Source organism: Vespa mandarinia, chromosome 2, assembly GCF_050613455.1.
Source record: "Vespa mandarinia isolate Hongniang chromosome 2, ASM5061345v1, whole genome shotgun sequence".
NCBI lineage: Eukaryota > Metazoa > Arthropoda > Insecta > Hymenoptera > Vespidae > Vespa > Vespa mandarinia.
The window spans coordinates 13887501-13912500 of record NC_140811.1 but is presented as its reverse complement, the minus strand read 5'-3'; the positions used below and the strand labels follow the sequence as shown (position 1 = coordinate 13912500).

At 31.1% G+C, this 25000-nt stretch overlaps 1 protein-coding gene across 6 annotated transcripts in view; it reads right to left on the bottom strand.

Annotated features, from left to right (window-relative positions):
* Window positions 1-25000, bottom strand: part of trc (Serine/threonine-protein kinase tricornered) — a 110322-nt gene that overhangs the window by 4311 nt on the left and 81011 nt on the right. For 4 of the 6 annotated variants that reach the window (XM_035864301.2, XM_085655166.1, XM_035864253.2 and 1 more), the window contains 4 exons: window positions 2185-2261; window positions 843-1076; window positions 344-551; window positions 120-237 (listed from right to left, as the gene is read on the bottom strand). In XM_035864301.2, the coding sequence (XP_035720194.1) occupies window positions 120-237; window positions 344-551; window positions 843-1076; window positions 2185-2261 (637 nt within the window). Of the gene's footprint in view, window positions 1-119; window positions 238-343; window positions 552-842; window positions 1077-2184; window positions 2262-3611; window positions 3688-23651; window positions 23730-25000 lie in introns of those variants that run through there. The other 2 variants (XM_035864343.2, XM_035864291.2) reach the window with 2 other exon arrangements.

Here is a 25000-nt window from a genome sequence, read left to right as displayed (position 1 = left end):
TACGACAAAAGAATGATATATGTTAATTATATTCTACGAAATATTCTTCATTTTTTCTAATCGAATCTTTTTCTTTTTTTCTTTTTTTTTTTTTTTTTGTTTTTTCTTTCTTATCTTACCTATGAATAAAACCTAATTTGTGTATGGAGTCAATTGCTAACGCCGTTTCGGAAATATAAAATTGCGTGCACTCTTCGGATAGGGTATCCTTCTTCATAAGAAGCGTCATCATGTCGCCTATTAATTATGATAACAAAGATAATATATTAATCGATGTTGTAACGTCATCTTCTATTATATACTAACGATGAAAGAAAAGATTTTTCCCTACTAAAGAACTCACCACCCGGTAAAAATTCCATTATTAGATAAAGATTAATGGGATCTTGAAAACTGTAATACATTTTGACGACCCACTGATGATCAGCCTCGACGAGAACATCCCTTTCAGCTCTGACGTGAGCAACTTGTTCCTTTTCTAGCATGTCTGCTTTCCTCAATATTTTCATAGCGTAAACGTGACCAGTGTCTTTCTTTTGTACCAGTCTCACCTGTTTTCAAACGAGTAGACATTAACGAAGAAAGTTCATTTAAACGGTTAAATGAAATTTTCATATTAAACGTAAACTTCGTTTCGAGCTTCATGTTTTACGATCGTTAAAAATATATAGTTAATAATAATAATAATAATAATAATAATAATAATAATAATAATAATAATAATAATAATAATAATAATAATAATAATAATGATAATAATAATAATAATAGCATAGATAAAAAGGAAAAATAATCTTAGCAGTCTGAAAAAGGAAAAAAAGAAAAACTGGTGACATTTTTACCTCGCCGAAGGCCCCTCTACCGATGACCTTGAGTGGCTCGAAATCTTCGACGCCAAGCCTGGACCTTTTCAATCTTAGGAATTCTGTTTCCTTCTGGGCGTGTTGCAATCTCTTCTCCTGCTTTTGTTGCTCTGAAAGGCCCTCATCCTTCAATGATTCCTCCAATTTTGCTAGCCTTTGCTTCCTCTCTATGTGTTGGGCTATTAAGTTGCTGTAATAATTCTCCAACGTTACCTGAAGGAAAAAAAAAGAGAGAGAGATACGAGAGGGAACAGCTAAGTGCTTTAATTTTTTAAAAGGAAGCTTCCTGTTTTTCCCTATACGCGGCTAGTCTGAGATTATCGATCGACCGGCACTCCTTTTTTTTCTTTTCCTTATCTTTTTCTTTTTTCTTTTTTCTTTTTCTTTAAACATTTTGTGGATATTAATAATTAAATAATTTCAAAAAAAAAAAAAAAAAAAAAAAAAAAAAAAAAAAAAAAAAAAAAAACAATTCTTAATCTTTAATTGTTTTAATATATTAATTCTAATTCGTTTAATACTTTCTTGAGATTTTTATGAAAAACATTTTCTTTTTATATTGGATTCTTTTTATATTAATTATTTTTACATCGTATTATTAATTATAATTATATTAATAATAATTCATTAATAATAATTCAAACATGGTCATTTGGTGGTTTACATATATATACATATAAAAGAGACAGTAAAAAAAAATAAAAAGAAAAAAAAATATATTATTTTTTGTTTTTATTTTTTTTTTTTATTTTTTTATTTTTTTATTTTTTTTTTTTCAAAAGATTTTCACTTTTCAAGAATAATACTCCAGCAAATACGTACGATTCTACTGAAATTGATTTTACAAATAAAAAAAGACAGATTAATTGATCGACAAGACAATCAGACAAGAAAAACTGTTCCCGATTTGAAATAAAAATAATACATACGTAGCAGGGAAAGGGAAGAATGATAACCATTCCGAGTTTACTTTGTAATTATCGAGAAAGTCTCATTGATGTTCAAGATAAATTGACTTTGTTCGATCGATCTCTATTTTCTTTTGTGAAGTGTGAAAAAAAAAAAGGAAAACAGACAGAAAGAAAGAGAAAGAGAGAAAGAGAAAGAGAGAGAAAGAGAAAGAGAGAGAGAGAGAGAGAGAGAGAGAGAAGAGATAAAATACGATTTGTTAGAGAAGGATGAGTGAGAAAGAGAGAGAGAGAGAGAGAGAGAAGAGATAAAATACGATTTGTTAGAGAAGGATGAGTGAGAGAGAGAGAGAGAGAGAGAGAGAGAGAGAGAGAGAGAGTGGCCCAGATTTTTCAAGAGATTTTCTTCTTACCTTGGCCTTCGTAGCTTTATCCAACGTGTGCCCGCTAAATCGAATAGTACTCTCCGTAGCAGCCATCTCCAACACCCCTAAAACAATTTTTAAAAAATATCGAGTTATAACAAAAATTATTCCAATTTCTTATCTAATTGTTTTAAAATAAAAATAACATTCGAAATTATAATAATTCAATTATCGAATGAATGCCCTTTCTTATTATTTATTGTTTCCTTTCTTCCTTTTTTATTTTTTTTTTTTATTTTTTTTTATTTTTTCTTTTTCTTTTTTTTCTTTGTATTTTTCTTTATTTTTTTTTTTTTTTTTTTAAATTCCGACGTATTTCGTTCACATATAGTACTATCATAAAAGTATTAACAATGTTACTATCTATTTAAATGTCGTTAATACGATAAACGTAGGAACGTTTTTAAGTCGTTTCTAAAATCGAATAGAACGTCATTTCGGAACGTTTAAATAAAACGTAGAAAAAGTTAAATATAGAAATGAAATGTTGCCGTTAGAAACACGAATCGATGTAAAATAATATTTAACATTTGTAAGTAATTGAAAAGTTCCGTATTATAAATCGTTATAGACGTGTCTAATATTATGGAAAACTAATTGCCTTTACGTTACGTTAAACATCTAATATCATGGAAAATTAATTGCCTTTGAACTATAGCGATCTTTCACTTGTTAGAAATGAGAAATTTACGTCTATACTTGAAGGAGTATCAAGATCAACTGAATTGTTATCGATCTGTCAAGGTACCACGGATCCACGTCGATCGTTTATTATTGTTTACATTAACGACTACGATCAGAGCTTGCCCTATATCGGAAAATATCTCACGAAAGTAATTGTTTATTTTTCAAATAATATTACCGTCCATGCTACGCTGCCTTCGAAATAATTTTCCTCTTTATATATATATATATATATATATATATATATATATATATATATTATTTTTAACGGTATTAAAATTAAAAAAGAAAGAAAAATTTAAATTACTTATTTACATTGTGACGCATTGACCACGAAATAATTATGTTTTATTTTATATTATGTTTGTTAATTACACTCGATTGTTTCTTTTTATATAAAAAAATCAAAAAGTTATATATAAAAAAATCATTTTTAATTATATTAACATTATATATATATATATTTTATTATATACATAATTTTCATATAATTAAAAATGGTTTTTTATTTATATTAAAATTATTGATTAACATCATGACATAAAGACCTCAAAATGATCTTTTATTTTAACGATTCTTAATCAATTTAAAGAATTAAAATAGACTATGACCGTTGATATTCTTTGTAAAAATTATTCGCAATTATATCGAAATGATTAAAAATAAAAAAAAAAAGAAAAAGAAAACAAAAAAGAAATCCTCTTAGAAAATTATTTTGACTCGTTACTAACTATAAGTGTTGGATAAATAATCATCGATCCGTTGTCTTGAAACACGTCGTTTCTGCTCGAAGCTGTTGTCAGTCCGATCGAAGAATCTGAAGCAGTTGAAATTTTGCGGCATTGCTCGAGCAGGGAAATAATAAAAAACAAAATCGAGATTAAATTTTGAAACTACGTAAGACATTACGCGATACGCGGTTACACGCGTCGAATCGGTCAAGACTACACGAGCGAGCGGTGCCTTCGAAAATGAAGTTGCGTATTACATGTCGCGAGTAATGGAGGGCCTCGGCCTTTAAAGAAAAAGAAAAAGACAACAAAAAAAAAAAAAAAAAAAAAAAAAAAAAAAGAAGAAGAAAGAAAGAAAAAAGACAACGTGGGAGTGCTACGCTAAGTGCCTCTTACGATAATTACCGAAGAAACTTATCCTCGTATACATTGACACTGAGCTCGACGTATCGACTATTATCGCAATATTACAAATACGTATAAGAAAATCGTATTTTTTGTTCCTACTTTTTGTTTTTTTTTTCGAATTCATTCCATTTTTTTTTCTTCTTTTTATGAAAATATAAGTTGTGAAAATATCAAAAAAATAAAAAGATATTAATCGTCGATAATTTAATTTCTTTTTTTTTTTTTTTTTAAATATATTACGAAAAGAATTACATAATGTAAAATAGTTATAGTATTACATTATTATACTGGCATAATTGTTATATTTAGTATAGTATAAAATAAGTATTGATATAATGTAATATATTATATTATATAAAATACACCATATTAGATAATGTATATTATATAATATACTATATTATATTACTATAATATACTAAAGATTGATTATAAAACATATAAAAAATTTATAATATTAACTAATAAGTAATGCTGTGGCGTGATAAAAAAAAAAAAAAAAAAAAGAATCGTGTGCAAAGTTATATACCGTTATAAAAGATTAATAAAACTAAAATAAATTTGCCAAGAATGATTTTTCCAATTAAAAAAAAAAAAAAATCCCACTTGAAAAAAAGCAAGAAAAACAATTCTTTAATATTCTTCAAACGAGATATATATATATATATATATATATATTTTTTTTTTTTTCTTTTCCATTTGAAAACGAAAACTAAAGAAAGTTTCTCACTTATGAGTAACTTGAAATCGTGCATTATATTAATGCTCGAACGTTCGTAATGATGAAACTAATTAAACAAAGACATTTTATCTTAGAACGGAATTACACTTGCGTATTACATTGCATACAATCGTTTTGTCTACAACAAGACTCTCTTGGCATTTTCAAGGTCATCTTATGTTGTCATCCTATGAATCAGTCTTACGCAATTACGAAGATGAGCGAATCGGTTTCGTCGCGAAGATTTATCCGGTGTCGAGCTTTCGAGATTGATTGAAGGAGATTACTATCTATAACTTTCGCATGTTATCTATTTCCAATACTTATCCAGATAAGTATTTCTAATCCATATACTTTTCTTTTTACGATCCTTAAATCTTTTCTTATTGAAAATGACTATAGTCATTCAACATTTAACACTCATTGTATACCAAAGATAATTATAGTTATCTCAAGAAAATATTAATATACGTTGTTGACACGATCGTTAAAGTTTTGATCAAACGTTTTATTTATTCAGTATTTTTAAACGGGTCAATATTTAAAATAAATGTAATTGGTATAATTATAATAAAATATCAATCACTACGTAATATAATTTACGCAATTCTGATACTTAATTATTTATATTAATTAAAATATTCATATATAACAGTTATTTATTTTACAATATATTCATCATTAATTAATACAAATAGAAGTGAACGTTTCCTGTGGGATCGATGATTTTAATCTTATATGATTATTGCAAAATACGTGCAATAAAACTGATTATTTTTTCAACTATTATATCATTATTAATATAATAATTATTAATATATATATATTATTAATATAAATTATTATTAATATATATATATATTAATAAAAAATTAATGTCTTGAAAATAATCAAGAAATAATGAAGGTGCCCAAAATGGATTAAGAATTCTAAATGAACTTATTCTATACATATTGATATCTCCATGACAATAAAACCTGGACGTACAATTCATTGATAATTCGTTTGATTACAACTTTAACGAGAAATAATAACACAATAATGAATACAATACGACGTTAAAATCGTAAAATTTAGTCATTTGCAATAGGCTTAAAGAAAAACAACAGTGGTATTTAAATGTGATTTGGTTGGGGCTAAAAAAATATTTTAACGTAACATTTGTCTTGCGCGGGATGCGTTCATAGTTTTGGTCTCAATAACAACGTTTAAATATTAATTATATACATATATATATATATACATACATTATATAATTATTTAAATTTAGCGACTTTACATGTGTTTGCGTGTGTATGTCTCAAGGAAAAGTAATGTGTTTCAAATTTATTGTTCGTTCGCTAGCGCACATCGCGTCCTCGACCATATATGGCAAAATGGAAATTAGGTCTCGCAAAATGAAAGAAAGAGAGAGAGAGGAAGAAAGAGAGGAAGAAAGAGAGGGAAAGAGAGAGAGAGAGAGGGAGGGAAGGAGAAAGAAAGATAGAGAGAAAGAGAGGGTGGGGGAAAATAGAGGGAGAGGAAAACAGCATGAGTATCGCGATTCGTTGTCCATCGCGCCATTTCGAAAGTATTTCATTACCTTGTCTATATAACATTATTGTAAAATAAAACATGGAGTTACATACGAACGATACGTATTTATCTATGTAATACATATCTACCAGATATAGATATATATATATATATATATATATATATATATATATATATATATAGTACATACATACATATTTTTATATATATATATATATATATATATATATATATATATATAGTACATACATACATATTTTTATTCGATCCGTTAAAGGAAATTAAGAGAACGCGTTGGTCGTAGTCGTTAGAATGTAATAATGTTCATTTAACCTATCCTTGACCATACGATCTTTTATGAACGTAAAATAAAATATTAAGAGAAAAAAATTCTACGGTTTCATAGAGGAATTTTATTTTTATTTCCTTTCTTCTTCTTTCCTTTTTATTCATTTTTTATTTTTCATTTTCATTTTCTTTTTTCTTTTTTTGTAATTCGCATACGTCATATGTCGATTCTTTGATCACAATATAAATTTTTACAAGGTCATTTTGAAGTAATCTCTGAAGCCTTAGAATGTTAATCTCTCTCTCTCTCTCTCTCTCTCTCTCTCTCTCTCTCTCTCTTTCTCGTTTCTATAGCAAAGAGAGTCATTCGTATCTCACCGAGAACAATTAATCGTCAGACTTTGTCGCGAATAAAAAAAGGATGAAAAAAAAAGAAAAAAAAAAAAAAAAAAAAAGATATTGATGATAAAGTCTCTGTCTATCTATCTATTTAAATTTTGTTCCATTTTTATCGAAGAACAAGTTAGTCACTCCGAGTACACACAATAACGAAAGAAAAGACTCCCTTTTCTTCACCCCCTTCCTTTTCCTCCTCATTGTCGTCTATATTCCGTATGAGGAGACACCGAAGAGCATGGGATTAAATGTCCCTTTACGAATCGATACAGGACTATACACATGTATATGCGTGTATAAATGTATGTGTCAGTCTATATATTGGTGACTCTATTTAATCGGGCAAGGAAGAAGGTTCGTGCGGTAATGAAGTGACGTCAGCCGCGAAAGGAGATTAATCATGCTTGCTAAATCGATCACCGTGCGATGTCGCATAAAGACACCGTTCATTAACGTGTGTTCCTGAAAAATTGTCGATCGAAAATTTTTTAATTTTTTTTTTATTTTTTATAATTTTTTTTTATTTTTTTCGTTTTTTTTTTTTTTTTTTTTTTTTTTTTTTTTTTTTTTTTTTATGAAAAAAGAGCAAATTGTAGAAAGACAAAAAATGAGAGACAGAGAAAACAAATCAAATTTTTTTTCTCGTTCCACTTCATTCTTTATATTTTTATTTGATTTTATCTATTTTTTGTTTCTTTTTTTCTTTTTTTTTCTTTTTTTTCTTTTTTAAGTAAAAGATTCAGGGATGAAATTTTTTATTTAATCCGTAGAGGAAAAGAAAAGAAAGGAAAACAAAAGAAAAAAAAGAAAAAAAGAAAAAAAGAGGAAGGAAGAAGGATACGACACGCTCTTCAACAACGAGAGTTAAATCGCACGTGCCAGTCTACTTGTTTGTGGCATTAAGGATCTCACAATTAACGCTTACGGTATCCCTCTCATTCTTTCTTTCTTTCTTTCCTTCTTTCTTTCTTTCTTTCTTTCACATCTCTTCACTCCTGTTCTTCCTCGTTGCGCTCTACGTACATGAGTACAGTTATGATTACCAAGCGCCGATTTCCAGATAGTAATCGACATAAAAAGATAAATATCGAGCTCCTTGATCATTATTTCGAAGAAAATTACATGCTCTTGACAATTTTTCTTCTTCTTCTTCTTCGGAGATAATTGTTTCTTCTTTCTTAATGTCAACAGAAAGAGAGAAAGAGAGAGAGAGAGAGAGAGAGAGAGAGAGAGAGAGAGAGAGAGAGAGAGAGAGAGAGAGAGAGAGAGAATTTATTTATTGATTGTTCGATAAGAAAAAATTGTCACTTTCTTTTTTAATCATCGATAAGGAAACAATTCAATTTATATTCGAGATAAATAGACAATAATTACGGAGCAGGCCAAAAGTCCTTAAGTAGTCAAAAGGATAATCTTAAAAGTCAATTACTTTTTTCGATACTCTTCAGACTTTTCTTTCTTTCTTTTTTTTTTTTTTTCTACTATTTTAAAAACAAAGATCAGTTTAAACGATATCGAAAAAGTATAAAAGATCTTTGAAATTACTCGAAAACTTTTGCCCTACCCGGTAGAGCGAAGGTCTGCATTAAAAAAAAAAAAAAAAAAAAAAAAAAAAAAAAAAAAAAAAGTTATTTAAAAAAAAACATACCCACGAAACACCATTGATCGCGCATGAGATATACAAACAAAAAAGAAAAACAGAAGAAACAAATAGGAAGAAATTCGAAATGAAAATGAAAGAATAAAAGAAATAAAAAAAAAAAATCCAATATTAGCAAAGGCAAACAAATTTATCGAATTTTTGGTAACAAAAGAAAAAGAAAAAGAAAAAAAAAATTACCCTCCTCAAACGAATAAATCAACTATCCCCTAATTGACCTTTACGAGCCTTTTCGCGTTGAGATTTTTTGTTGCCCTTTTTTTTTTCTTCTTCTTTCTCTTTCTTCTTCTTCTTTTTTTTTTTTTTCTATTTATTCGAACAAAAAGCACTATCCACAATGAGACTTCTACTGACTGTGGGGGAAAGTAACAAGAAACTTGTTTCGCGTTTTAACTGTTACAACACGATTTCTTACATAAATAAAATCCAAGGACGTGACAGAGATCGCAACGTACATATTCGCAACGAACAAAGAAGGAAGGAATTATATCGGCTATATCTTTGGTCTTCCCTCTTTGTCTTGTTCAAATCTATGTATAATGTACATACATATATATATATATATATATATATATATATATATATCTACACACATGTATACATACTCCGTTGGTGAACTTTTTCTTCCTAGGGCTTCGCTGCTACTCGTCGACATTCGTTACGTAATAAACTATTACGTAGAGGAAGAAGGGTGGAAGGAAGAAGACCAAAGTAATAAGGACGTCGTGTGAAAGAGAACAGTTAAAAAGGGTTGAAGCGCGAAGAAAAGCTACATGAGGGTGGTAAAGAGGATGAGAGGGCAGAAAAGAGAGATGGATGCATTAAAAATGATCTTACACCCCATTTTCAATGAATCATGTAAGCTTATGAACTTTAAATCAGCTGGAAGAAGCTATCACGAGTTTTGTAATAATTAATTAAAATTGTTAAATAAATATCTGACAAATTAAATATAACAAGCACAACATATAACCTCCAATTGAAAATCTACTGCTAGCTGTTTTTTTAATTCTTTTTTTTTTCTTTTTATATATAAAACATTTTTGATTTTCGATATTTCTGCTTTTACGTAAAGTTTATAAATATATTTAATAATAATGAGAACATATCAGATAAAAATTATACGATCTGTTGAAAAATAGATATCTCTCGATATGCCGAACAAACGTGATGTAACAGATATACGTACGTACACACATATGTATTTTTCAAGGGAATAAAAGATTTTAATACGTCAATAGTAATGATTTATCATCATAAATTATTCACATATTTATTTTCATATAAAGATAAATAAAATAGAACAGAAATACTGAATCCTTATTATTCTAAACGTTACGCTTTCACTTACGATTTTGTCGATCGTAATAAAAGAGATATTGTAAAATGTAATTTTCCCTATGGAGTAACACTACCATCGAATCGTTTCTAACACGCTCGAATGACGATAACGATTAAGTAATATTTCATTTAACCGTATCACCGGGATATCAGTTAACCTCAAAGTACATACTCATCTGGGTCCTTGGCCCAAAGGTTTCGGACCAATGAGCACACCAACGTGCATCTCCTATCTTTCTATCTATCTCTATCTCTATTTCTCTCTCTCTCTCTCTCTCTCTCTCTCTCTCTCTCTCTCTCACACACACACACACACATATACTCTCTGTCTGTCTCTCTTTCGATCTATCTTCTCTTAGTCTCTTTGCGTCTCACCGAAACCCTGGTTTCGCGTCCTGTTCGGCACGTTGTGCTCTAAATCTCACAAGACCGAGGCTAAACAGTAGCACAAGCAAAGAGCCCCTACGTCGCACACGGTGAAACTTGGAAATACGAGGAACGTTGTTAGTTAATACATAAGCGAGATACTAACGTCAAACGATTCTCGAATTTAATTGACCTTAATTAATTTCGATCGGGGATCTTAATTAATCGAAAATTAATTTTGTTTACGAAGACAGCTACAATGACCTAAACTATATACACACACATACATACATACATAAATACATACATACATACATACATACATATATATATATATATATATATATATATAAGAAATATTACGATTTAGAATAATAGCTGAGAAAAAATTGTAAATGGATAGAGAGAAAAAAGAAAAACAAATAAATGGAAAGAAAAAGGAACCAAAAACAAGAGAGAAAGAGAGAGAGAGAGAGAGAGAAAATGATAGACGAAGCGAAATAGAAAAACGGAAGGGGCATCGATGCGAGTAATCACTCGACTTTCCTCTTCCTCTAACGTCTCCCTCTCGATCCCTGCGTGCTATTATTTTTTCTGCTCGACCAACCGACGGACCGAATCAGGCGTTCGCTCTCGCGTTGGTTTTTCTTTCTTTCTTTCTTTCTTTCTTTCTTTTTTTCTTTCTCTCTTTCTCTCTCTATGAAGCCATATCTGATAAAAACAGCCGTGAGAGAATCGTCGTTTCCGGCTCGGAAGTGATTTCGCCGGCTTGTCAAACCACGAAGCCGGCCGCAGAGAAATGAAAGAGTCTCGGGACTTTTAACAACTCGTTTCGATTCTCCGACAATCGTTCTACCATCCTCCTCTCCTTCCCTCTCTTCTCCACTTCTCTTCTCTCGTCTATATTCTACCACCCTTCTTTCATCACCTTCCGATTATCGATCCTCTCCCATCGATACGTTTACGATCCTTTTAACGAATCAACATCTCTCGTACCAATAGAAACTAGTTTTCTCTTATCACCTTTTTTTTCTCTCTTTCTCTCTCTCTCTGTCTTTTTCTCTTTCTCTCTCGTTCTAAGTATATTTAGATTAGAAATACGATAGTGTTAAAAAAAAAAAAAAAAAAGAAAAAAAAAGAAAAAAGAGGAAGAAAGAAAGAATAAAAGAAGAAAAAGAAATTAATGAGCAATTCTCAAAGGCAAATCACGCGGAATAACGTCGAAATTAGATGAAAGTTCAGCGAAGAAAGAGAAAAGCAAAAAAGAACAAGAAGAAGAAGAAAAAACATAGTAATAATAATAATGATAATAATAATAATGATAATAATAATAATAATAATAATAATAATAATAATAATAATAATAATAATAATAATAGTAATAATAAAAAAAAAGAAGAATTAATCGCGAAAAAGTTCGAAAGCTGTTCCTTTCCACGTCGTCGTCGTCGTCGTCGTCGTCGTCGTCGTCGTCGTCGTCGTCATCGTCGTCTTCTCAACAATCGTCTCGTTTTCCCAACGCGAGAGGAGAATAATGGTTGTTGTTCTGTTTTTTCTTTCTTCCCTTTTCTTTTTTTTTATTGTTCTTACGAGTTAGAAGTGGTAAAGAAGAAAGAAAGAAGAGAGGGAAGTTAAAAAAAAAGAAAGAAAGAAAGAAAAAGAGGCAGAAGTGGTAGAAGTAGTAGAAAACTAAAATCGTGAAAAACGAGCGAGAGAGAGAGACAGCGAGAGAGAGAGAGAGAGAGAGAGAGAGAGAAGGAGAAAGAGAGAGAAATAGAGAGAATGAACGAACGAACGAACGAACAAGTAGTGAGAATTTCGAGGAGCATGAAGAAAGAAAAACACTCGTCGCGATACGTAAGGAACCCATACCGACAATGAGCCGAAATAATATCCCGAGAGAAGAAAAATACGCTCTCAGAACATTCGCTTTCACCTGAAACGCGTGAATACGCCCACGTGAACATATTCTCGCCGCTCACACACGCATAAGCATAATACAAGCATACGTATGCATATAGTGTATACGTAAATAATAAGTATGAACGTATATATATATATATATATATATATATATATGTGTATATGTGTAGTATATACCCACAAACGTATGCAAGCTCATACATATTATCCATCGACGAATGTATATACACAGAAAGAATACATACAATACATACATACAATAATACAGACATACAATAACACATACATATATACGTACATACTATATATATTTTAGTTTTCTATATATATATATATATACACATATATATTCTATATATATACATACATACGTACATATATATGTACGTATATATGTATGTATATATGTATGTATATATGTATGTGTGTATAAAATATGTATTAATATATGTAGACATGGGTTAGGAGAACGTGCTTGTTAGATGGAAAGGATAGATATACAATATCTTTTAACGTGTTGCCGTAAAGTACGCAAGGAGTAACCTACCGGATCGATCCGCTAAGATTTCAGCGAGTACACACCCACTCCGGAGTAAAGACCATTACTAAATGTTACTCATCTAACGAGCCGTGGATGGCTTTTCCAAGATACACTGGCGCTCCTCGTTTACATAAGTTTCCACGTTAAAAGCTATTTTAAAGAGCCAAACGCTCTCGGCCCAAAAATCGTTCGTATTCTCCTACGATCGTGAATATTATATCGTTCCTTTTTTCTTTTTTTTTTTTTTTTTTTTTAGTTTCTCTTTTCTTTGTTTTTTTTTTGTTTTCTTCTTTAACTTTCTTCTTTCGTTCTTTTTCTTTTTGTTCTTTTTTTTTTCTTTTTTTAAATATTTTCTTTTTTCTCTTTTAATATTTTTCCCTTTTCTTCCTACATCCAGGCAAAAGCGAGAGCTCATAGGTACAACGGTTCGATTCTTTGTACATAAATGCAAATATAATGTTTACGACTAAAAATTTGTAATTGGCCTATTACAATCATAACGATATAATTAATATGGAATTAAATTTGAATTTGAGATATAAAGAAAGAAAAAGAAAGAGAGAGAGAGAGAGAGAGAGAGAGAGATATTTTAATTCAATATTTCTCTATAATAAGTTAATAAATATAAATAAAGAGGGAAAAAAAGGGAAAGAAAATAAAACGAAACAAAAAAATAAAAAGATAAAAAAAAAAAAAAAAAGAAAAAATAAAAGAAGAAAATATCAAAAGAGAATTTTCAACGAGCGCGTTTACGAATCGACGAGCTTTCTCTTTTTAAGTCGGAAGACAAGGATAGAAAGAGGGATGAGGGAGGATTAAAGATAGATAGATAAATAAATAGATAGATAGATAGATCGATAGAGAAAGAGAGAGAGAGAAAGAGAAAGATAGAGAGAAAGAGAGTGAGAGTGAGAGTGAGAGAGAGAGAGAGAGAGAGTGATGGTCGACGAGAACGTCTCTAAATTATGCAACGAAGCTGCGCCTCGCTGCAAGCGCGCATAGCTTTGCAAAACGTCCTCTCGTGGCGACGTTGCGGTAAATGCGTGTCCGTGTCTGTCTCTTTGGACGTATATGTGTGTTTGTGTGTGTGTGTCTGTGTCTCTGCGCGTTTATGTATGTGTTGGGGTATATATGTGAGGGGACGAAGTGATATTCTCTCGGTCGCATAAACGAGCCTGTAATTGGATCTAGCCCGTTTCTATCGACCGACAACGCACCGCATACGAAAATAGACGCTCTCCTTCGTCTAACGGTCTTGCTAATTCGCGAATCTTCGAAAAAGTACAATTATTTCAGAAGACAAAAGGATGTCTATACTGTAATACTAACGGTACAATATGAACGATTCAAATTACAACAATTTTATAGTTTCAATGACTTGCAGCAGTTTATTTTTCTTTTCTTTTTTTTTTTCTTTTTTTTTTCTCTCTTCTCTTTTTTCTCTTTATTGTAAATTTTTGTTTACATTCGGACCTGTTGTTAATTGGATGATAAATAAACTCGATAAAAAAAAAAAAAGAAAAAAAAAATAAATAAAAAAATAAATAAATATTCGATATAAAAAATACTGATAATAATAATAATAATGATAATTGTTACAATTATATATTATAGTATCTAAAAGTATTAATAAATAAACTCAATAAAATATACTAATAATATGATAACAAATAAAGATAAAAATATACTAATAATATGATAACAAATAAAGTCGATAAAAAAAAAAAAAGAAAGAAAAGAAAAAGAAAACATATATAAATAAATAAATAAAACCAATAATAATTCTATAATATTGATATAAAATTAGTAACAATTATGGTAAATTATGTAATTTCAAATTTTAATCCTCGATGCCGTTTAAATATTTTAAAAATAGTCAATGTATGATTATTTATTCGGCCAATATTATTTGCCATACGTTGACGTTTATTAATTAATAAAACATGAAACAGGTAATTTATCCCTTATGCGATAAATAGTTACTTGTATTTATCTGTTTCCCATGTATAAAAGAGAAAAGAAGAGAGATATATATAATGCTTACAAATTGATGATTCGAAAGACGTAACTTTAATCGCCGTTATTCGAAATTACTTGGGAGAGTACAATAATTATTGGGATTTATCTCGAACCAAATGATCATTCTAATTGTTACTTCCTCAATCTCTCTCTCTCTCTCTCTCTCTCTCTCTCTCTCTCTCTCTCTCTCTCTCTCTCTCTCTGTTTCTCACTTCCTTTCTTTCTTCCCATGAATCAAGAAATTATTAAAATCACAATCACATTTTGAACAATCGATTTCGTCTTCTCTTTTAATCTTCAAATGATTTATAAGATTATAAACGATCGAAACGAACAAATATATATATATATATATATATATATATATATATATATATATGTATATTCGATTCGTTTATCTATAACTAATCAACTTTTACAGATATTCATTGGTACGTTTTAAACTGATATGAACGAATTTACATAATCATTTGTATAACTCGTTTGAAAACTGAAAAGGATAAAAGAAAGAGATACAGAATGAAGGCAAGGGGAGAGGGAGAAAAAAGGAAAGAATAAAAAAAAAAAAAAAGAAAAAAAGAAAAAAAAATAATGAAAGGGATCCGAGCCGTATCGTATCCGTCTCTATGAACTTCGTCTCTAGAAATCGTGTGAAAGTGAAAACACCGATTGCATCGTACTACGAGTATCTCATTTAAGAAAGAAAGAGAGAGAGAGAGAAAGAGAGAGAGAGAGAGAGAGAGAGAGAGAGAGACGAACAGACGGAGAGACAGAGAAAGATAGAAATGTAGACGGTGAACGGAAATTACTTACTTTGTAAAAGAGCGGGAAAAATTAAACAGAATTGATCAATGAGCTCAACAATATATATATATATATATATATATATATATATATATATATATATATAAATATATATATATATATATATATATATATAAATATATATATATATATATTTACACATACACACACACACACACACACGCTATTTATATATTCATTATATATAAAAAGAATTATTAAATGTGATTAAAAATAATTCAATTTATATATTAATACTCATACGATTGTTATTAATTATTGCATATTATTTTTGTTGATATATATGTACTTTAACCGTGAATTTCCATCACGATATAATATATTTGTTATGAACGGAGTATTTTCGAAGATTGTTTGTTTCGAATGAAAGAAAAAAGAAGAAAAAATATAAAAAAATAAAAGTATACACACACACATAGATTACATATATATATACATAGGCACATGTATGATCTTGTAATAAAAGAATAAAAAAAAAAGCAGTCTGAAAGTTTTATAATGAGTCATTAGACGATGACGTTTAAAGTGTCGCGAAGTCAAAAGATCGGTAATTATCTCTATGACTCAGAAATGTTACAATTACAATTACAATATTTTAACGTAAACGAATGTAGTATATACTTATATATATATATACGTTCACATACACGTATCATTTATATGCCTGTATAATGTATAAACATGAATAATGTATTTCTTTTTTACGCCGGAAGATTGGAAATAAAAAAGAGTCGAATTTCGTCAAAATCGATAATACCTGCCTGGTTATCGATCGATCGTATCGTAAGTACATGTAACCATAGGAACTCTTTCGTGGGTTTGTATTAGACGTATCATTGCCCTTATCAAAAAAAAAAAAAAAAAGAGAATAAAGAAAAAAAAAACAACGAATAGATTGGCCCTTATCAAAAATGGCTTGGCTACTCGGTATTGTTAAAGATTATTGCGGTTTGACAAGGAAATAAATAAAACACGTGCGATAATCGCTTGACTTTTTAACGAGCGTCCTTGAAACTCTTCTAATGTTAAACGAAAAAAAAAATAAATAAATAAAAAAAAAAAAAAATAAATAAATAAATAAATAAATAGATAAATAAATAAATAAATAGATAAATAAATGAATGAAGGAATAAATAAAAATCAAAATGAATGAACGATTACTTATATATTTAAATGAATAATAAATAAATTTGTTGACAATTCGTAAAAGTTAATTTGATTTGATTATTTGAAAGAATTTTAACGTAAGAAAGAGAAATCGTCGATAGATAAGCCTAAGTACATTTCATGGCGTGCAACTCGATTTCCATTTTTGTCACGGCAGGCACGCGTTTGAAGTAGCCATCTAATCGCGTGCACTTTCCTCCGAGGATCTAATCACGGTGATGATCGAGAGAGCGCTTTCCATTAAGGCGTAGCCCTCTTGTGAAAAGTCAACGTCGATCGTTAAAACGAACTTTCGATTCTTTGCTCTCTCTCTCTCTCTCTCTCTCTCTCTCTCTCTCTCTCTCTCTCTCTCTCTCTCTCTCTCCGTCTTTTACGCGTGCGGTTGGAGAAAGAGAATTAGAAATTTGTCTAATCCAAACAATCTAATCTCTTCATTTCTTTTTCTTTTCTCCTTTTCTTTTTTACATTTCTTTTACGCTTAACAAAATGACGAAATTTTAGCTTGTAAAAGGAAAAGAAAAAAAAAAAAAAGAGAAAAAGAAAAGAAAAAAAGAAAAAGAAAAGATCACTATTATATACGATCTGTTAAATGAGCGATTTGAATAAACGTCAGATAAATCATTCCTTCGAGATTATAGATCTATGAATCTTCAGAGTATTCTTTGAAAGATGAAGGTCAAGATCAATTTTAAGGGACATCTTTTATAGGTTCCTTCTTCGTGAAAAGGTCTCGGAGGTATTCCTTCTCGATGTTTGACTTTCTCACGGTTAGCGGAATCATCGCGCAAAAAGTCGGGACTGAGACGGATAATACCTTGAGAACGATTTCGACGATGTTCGCGAGAGATTAGTTTGGTGAAATAACAGGACGTTGACTGCGACGACTTTTTTTCCTTGTTTTCTTTTCTTTTCCTTTTTTTTGTTTTTTTCTTTTTTCTTTTCTTTTTTCTCTTTTCCTACAAACATTTTAGATCAAATAAGATAGAGAAGAGAACAAAATTTATAAAAAAGAAATAATTATTCGATCCTCGATATCTTTCAAATAATAAATATCATTGATTCTTCATCGTTATCTCAATCGAAAATAAATATTTTTATATAGTTGCTTATATTTACGAGGAAAAAAGAACAGTTTATATATGAGAAGTAATTCGTATATGTTTAGAACTGTTCTTATTAGAATCGACATTACGAAAGGACCGGTCGAAGTGAATTTTCGAGTGAATTTTTTCGCTAATGATTGGACGACCCGTCAAACAAGTTTGAACGATCCCGTATGCGAAAGACGACGTGAAAAATCTGGTTTCTCCGTGAATTATTTTCACGGTCAGGTTCGTCATGGAGACCATGAAAGAAAACACACACACACACACACACATTGCGAAACCGTACGAGATGGCTTGTTTGGAATAAAACGAATTAGGCCGGTATTGTCTATTGTGTTACCCTTTAATTTATTATGCAAGAATGCTATTTATTTTAGATAAATCTTTTGTAATGCGCAACTACCAGGCATCATTGACCTAATATTATTTATTTATAGTCGTGTTATAATAAAAATCAATTAATTTAAATAATACCCCGTTAATTTGATAAAGTTTCCTTTCTATGTTTACACCTTACACGTGCTCTTAATAAATAAATAAATAAAAATAAACAATGATTAAAAAGAAAAAAGAAGTAAGAAAAGTAGATCGCTAGATTCTTACGAAAGTAGATATCATGTTTAGATAAATATTATATGAAAGCTTTTGGAAAAAAGAGAAGATGAAAAAATAAAAAAAAGAAAGAAAAAAAAATTTGTGCCGACCATGAAGGTTTAATAATAATACACGGCGTGTGGAGTAGCGTTGTGCAATAAATTTGTCGCGTCGAATAAATCTTTCCGAGTTAAACGACATGATAGTAGAGGGTCTCCTCTGTTCGTGACCACAAGAACATTTACGAGGTGATTTCGAAGAAAATTCCTACCAATCATTGCCAAAATTCCACGAGATAACGTCAACAATTGCAGAGGTCGTAATGTCACTTTCCAATTTTATCCAAGAGACTTTCTTCTTAAATGTATCAATGTGAAAAGTGGCCGATTAAATCGCGAGATAACGTTATTTTCTTTCTTATATACATACATACATACATACATATATATACATATATACATACATACATGGGATATATATATATATATATATATATAGGTCGAGTATGAGCAGATAATAACTTCAAACTCGAGTAGAATCGAATCGATCTGAAGAAGAATAAGAGAAGAATGAGGCAGACTGGAGGAAGAGAGAGAGAAAAAAGGAAAAACAAAAGAGAAAAAAGAAAAATAAGAGAGGAAAAAAAAAAAAGAAGAAATGTTTTTCCAAAGGAAGAAAAACATCGTTGGAGTAACCTTCGCGAACGCGTCAATCCAGATCCGAACGTTATTTGGGTCAAAGGAGGGTCGGGAGTCGGCCCGGTTTTCTCTCCCTTTCGCAACTCACCGAGAGAGCTCTACCACCCGGATCTTATTATTTCTAGTACGATGAAAATGTCCTCTCGTAACGGTTGTTGATGATCGATTTCCACGCTTCGAGAAAAAAAAAAGAAAAAAAAAAAAAAAAAAGGAAAGAAAAAAGAAAAAAGAAAAAGAAAGAAAAAAGAAAAAAAAGATTCAATAAAAATTAAAAAAAATTATTCTATAAAGATTAAAAAAAAATAACAGTACTCTTTTAACTTTCAGATTAAATTGTACATCATATATATTTATAAATATCTATTATACAATATTAATATCTATTACATTAAGCATTAAAAATTTAACTGTTTTACCGACCGACCAATCAACCGACCGAGAAAATGAATTTATGTTGGTAGACGAAGGAAAAGTAACTAGGCACGATCGAGCGAAGTCTATCCAAGGAAGGATCAATGACCTTTTCCTCAGGTATATACCCTGACGGTGTTAGGCTAACGTTCAAAGCTGAACGAGAGTTAGATCGTATCGAAGATTTTCCCAACGGACCCGACCACCTCTTTCTCCTCCTCCTTGTCGTCGTTCATCGTCGTCGTCGTTGTCGTCATCGTTGTCGTCGTCGTCGTCGTCAGTTACTTATAAAACAAAACTGGTAAAGGTAGTAAAAAGAAACTGGTCCGAGATCGTGAACCCTGACGAGGTCTCGAAAGAAAGGCGCGATCACAATGGCTGTCATGGAGTTTCTGTGCCATAGATACTCTGAGTGAGTCACATCGAATTACTCGAGTTCTCTTACTCTTTCTACTTCTCTTCTCCTTTTCTCTCTCTCTCTCTCTCTCTCTCTCTCTCTCTCTTTTGCCTCCTCGCAACGTGCTCTTTCACCTACTAACGGATTTAAGGTCTCCAAGCACGGCGACCGTTCCGTTTTGTCTCGCAACACGTTTCTAAGATCGAGAAATGCGAGCTTTGCTATACCACGCGATCTAGATCTCCTTGTTCTCTAATTTTTAATGATTATATATATATATATATATATATATATATATATATATATATATATATATATATAGCGTGTGTTACTTTTCAAACAGTTGAAACCTTATTCAAATGTACTCCACGTAATATGAGAGAAATGTGGAAAATATGGAAATGCGACTGTAACGTTATACGTGACGAGTTATAATTTATGTATTTAAAAACGTTGGAAAAAAGAAAAGAGGAAGAGGAAGAAGACGAGAAGGTTAAAAAAAAAAAACAAAAAAGAAAACAAAAAAAAAAAATAAAGAAGAAAAAATAAATAAAAACCATACATGTACAGAACTCAAACAACAAAATATACAAAACTGAAAGGTACGTACACGACTTTTAATTTTAAATTCATGAAATCTCTACTGTAATTTTCTTTAACTTAAGCGATTATCATTTTATGAGTTTGCACATATGTTTTCTTTTATATATATCATCAGACGAGGGTAATTTTACGAAACACACCGGAACTATGAGGTTTCTGCTCGTCCTCACACACAGGTGTACTACCAAACGAGATTACATGCTCACCGAAAGAAATTAAGTTCACCGAGGAAAACATCAATATTTCTCGGCAATATTCTGCGTTACGTGTATAAAAAAAAAAGAAAAAAAAAAAAAAAGAAAAAAGGAAAACAATAAAAAGAGAAAGAAAGAAAAAAGGCTAACAACAAACATTCGAAAGGTTAGAGAAGCAATAGTCGAGTCTATAAAATTTTAATAGATATAGAACGATGCAATTATTGCTATATATTTTATTGTTGAATCTTTTTCTTTTCTTTTTCCGATAAAATTTTAATAACATTTTCCAAGACTATAATAATATCAAAAGAAATATGAGACAACCTTATGTATTTTCTGCTCTACAAAATTTCGATCTAATAATTTCTTTCGTGATAGATTGAAAAGGTTGGTGGAGCTTGAGTGGGTGGGTTAATGACATAGAAAAAAAAGAAGAAAAAAAAAAGAAAAAAAAAAAAAAAAAAAAAAAAAAAAAGAATTATAGATAATCGAGCTATCTATAGTCGAGAATGGAAAATACCATAATATACTAAGTGACACCTGTCAGTGTTGGCTTGCCAACGACGATATTGTTCGATTTGCGATATACTCTTCAAAATTTGTATATGTTCGTTTCTCTCTCTCTCTCTCTCTCTCTCTCTCTCTCTCTCTCTCTCTCTCTCTTTGTGTGTCTATGTGTATGTGTGTGTGCGTGTGTTTGTGAAGCACGTTATTTCGGGTTTCTACAGCTACGTTCCTCGTACATAACACGCCACGTTGAATTTCAAATGGTATTCGGATATCACTGACTTGAAGAATTTCTTGCAGACATTACGAGAAATCTTGAGATTCCTTGAAGAAAGTAGATAGGTAAACCAACGATTTGATACAAATTGTTCAATGATTTCTTAAGAATAATATATATATTTTTTTTTTTTTTTTTTTTTTTTATAACATTGTCATATTTTTTTGCTTTTTCTTTTTTCTTTTACTTTTCTTTCTTTCCTAACCATCCCACTTCATCCCACCCCACTCCTATCATTTTCTTCTTATATTTTCGATTCCGACTTTTGTCCGATCGGAAACTATTTGAGAATCGTATTATCGACGGACGTAAGTTCGATAGCCTATAAAAAGAATCTCTGACCGGGTATCGAAATCGAGAATAGAATTGTCATGTGCACCTCTACTATTGAGTACGTCGATAAAACGAAAGAACGATTATCCGAAATTCAAACGCATCTGCAAGTTATACGTACGCCTACATATATAATACATATATATATATATATATATATATATATATATATTATATATATAATATCTATATAATATAATAATAGTGTAGTGCTACCACTACAATATATATAATATATAATATAAATATAATATCAGTCGTACATACATCTACGGGATATTTATATATGTATTCTAAGTGCGATTAAATTTTGAATGAAAATATTTTTCTAACGGACAATTTTCATTTTAATCATTAATTCATTTCTAATTTAATTAATTTCAGTGATCATACGGACAATTATAAAATAAATAAATTTATGATCATAAAAATAATACAATCAGCAATCATGATAATTAATATACAAAGAACTATATGGTTTGGTGAACTCGATAGAGTATAACAGCGAAAAGCGAGACTCAAAGCGTTTCTCTAACGATGGTGGTCGAACAAAACCACGAATGGTTTGCCACTGTAGGTTCACGATGCGTTATTAGTTTTAACAACAAACTCAATTAACTTCTATCTAATTCGATATATCTCTATGGAATATATTCCTCACAGTGGTCCTAAAAAAGGATTCTCTTTTTCGATTTTAAATGAAAAATCAAATCCCCATACAGTTAACTTTTAATGCACAAATATTCTCTTAACGGAGGAAAAAAAAAATAAATAAAAAAAAAATAAAAAAAAATGAAAGGAATAATGATAAACAAATTTTCAACGAAAAACAAACAAAGGAAATTTTTTTTATCCATCCTCTCTCTCTCTCTCTCTCCCTCTCTATAAATTGAAGCTTTTATTAGAAAGTTCATTAGAAAATCGTAAATCATATCTTCGTTAGGAGCTTTACGTCGAAACAAACTCCCCCGCCCCTTCACACTCACTCACTCACTCCCTCACTCTCTATCTCTCGTTCTTTCTCAGTCTCTCTCTCTCTCTCTCTCTCTCTCTCTCTCTCTATCTATCTATCTCTCTCTTTTTGTACGGGAACAACATCCTTTGTGAATTTCCATCACTAGTTACGTCATTATATATAGACACTAATTATAAAGTCACGCATCGTGTCTTTTTAACGCAATATTGTCGCACAAAACATTGAAGAGAAAAAAAAAAAAGAAAAAAGAGAGGAGAGAGAGAAAGAGAGAGAAGAGAGAAAACAACCTCACAGAACGTTAACGACTAACTAAATGAAGATCAACGAGAAATGTTAGAGCACACACAATAAAAACGTCATAAGCTTCTCAAACTTCACTCGGAGAGACATCGTTTCATTTTTCTCTTTTCTTACATTTTTCACCTAAACAATTCACCAATTTTCATTTCATTTTTCTTTATCTTCCGTTTTTCACCTAAACAATCCACTGATACGTACACGACCTTTTGAAAGAAAGAAAGAAAGAAAGAAAGAAAGAAAGAAAAAAAAAAAAATTAAAGAATAAACAAACGAATAAATAAAAAATTGAATGAAAAGAAATAAAATACGAAGAAATAATTACGATCAACGATTTATTATCCATCTTTCCTCCACGTATAATTTTTTTCTCGAGGCTTACTCTCTCGTATCCTTGAGGAATACTCGAAAATAATCGAGATATTTATTGACGGTGCGTAAAGTTCGTCGTACCTTCGTTATCGTGGCCAGGATGCCTTTCCGTCGCGGTGCATCGTCCAGCTCGTCGTCTCGGTCAGCTGCGAGTACACCGTGCACAGCACTCTTTCCCTCCTCCTCCTCCTCCTCCTCCTCCTCCTCCTCCCCAACCGCCACCTCCACTACTACTACCACCACCTCTCTCTCTCTTCTCTTCTCCTGAACGACCACGATCACTACCACTACCGCTACCTCTACCACCACCACTAGCTAGTGCTACCACTACCACCACCACCACCTCCACGAGAGCACCAGTACCAGACTAGTACCAGCACCACTACCACTACCACCACCACCACCACTACCACCACTAGCGACAGCAGCAGCAGCAGCAGCACTAATACGTCCTATCTCCTCACACCAAAGAGTATCCAATTTTAGCGGGTTGTCTCTGACAAAACGCCGACGACGACGAGTAGTATGCGCGTTCGCTCGGCCACTTTGCCCAAGGAGAGAGTACGTATAACAAAAAAAAAAAAAAAAAAAGAAAAAAGAAAAAAGACCGATGGTTAAATAGATAAAGAGAGAGAGAAAATATATATATATATATAAAAATGGCCAATAAGAAAAAAAGGATTTCGCGAATTCGATGTACTTCAAAACGGAGAGAGTCTCTCGCACACGTGTTGACTATTTTTTTCTCCCCTTTCTCTCTCTCTCTCTCTCTCTTTCTCTTTCTGTCTGTCTCTTTCTTTCTTTTCCTCGATCTTATTTCAACGAACTCCTTCTTAAAGAATTTGAGACCTCGTCAATAGCGAAGAAGAGAACCGCACGACGTCCACTTTCCGTCTGCGACGACGAACGAGATAACCGAGACGAATCGGAAAAGGAGGAGGAGGAGGAGGAGGAGGAGGAGGGCAAGAGAGAGGGAGGATAAAGGAGAGGAAAGGAAGGGGAAGGTGGAGGAGGACAAGGAAGAGAAAGGAAAGAAATGCGGTAGGCGTATCTCGTTCTTTCTTTTGCCTGCGCTTGGAAACAAGAGAATATGAGAAAGAGAGAGATAGAGAATACCGGACGATAATGGTAATGAGTGAGAGAGAGAACCGATCTAACAAACGCGTATATATATATATACCAAAAGAGACAGAGAAAGAAAGAGAAAGAGAGAAAAAGAAAAAGAGAAAGAAAAATAAAGATAAAGGTAAAGAAAAAGAGAGAAAGAAAAAAGAGTGAGAGAGTGAGAGAGAGAGAGAGAGATGTGAAACGTGCCGCGCGAGTTCCAGGCGATGACTCCCGTTTTCTCGTCTCATATCTTTTCTCTCTTTCTCTTCTAGGTCGCGCTAGTACGGAGATACGAAGGAAGATATAGATGAAGGGAGGAAGAG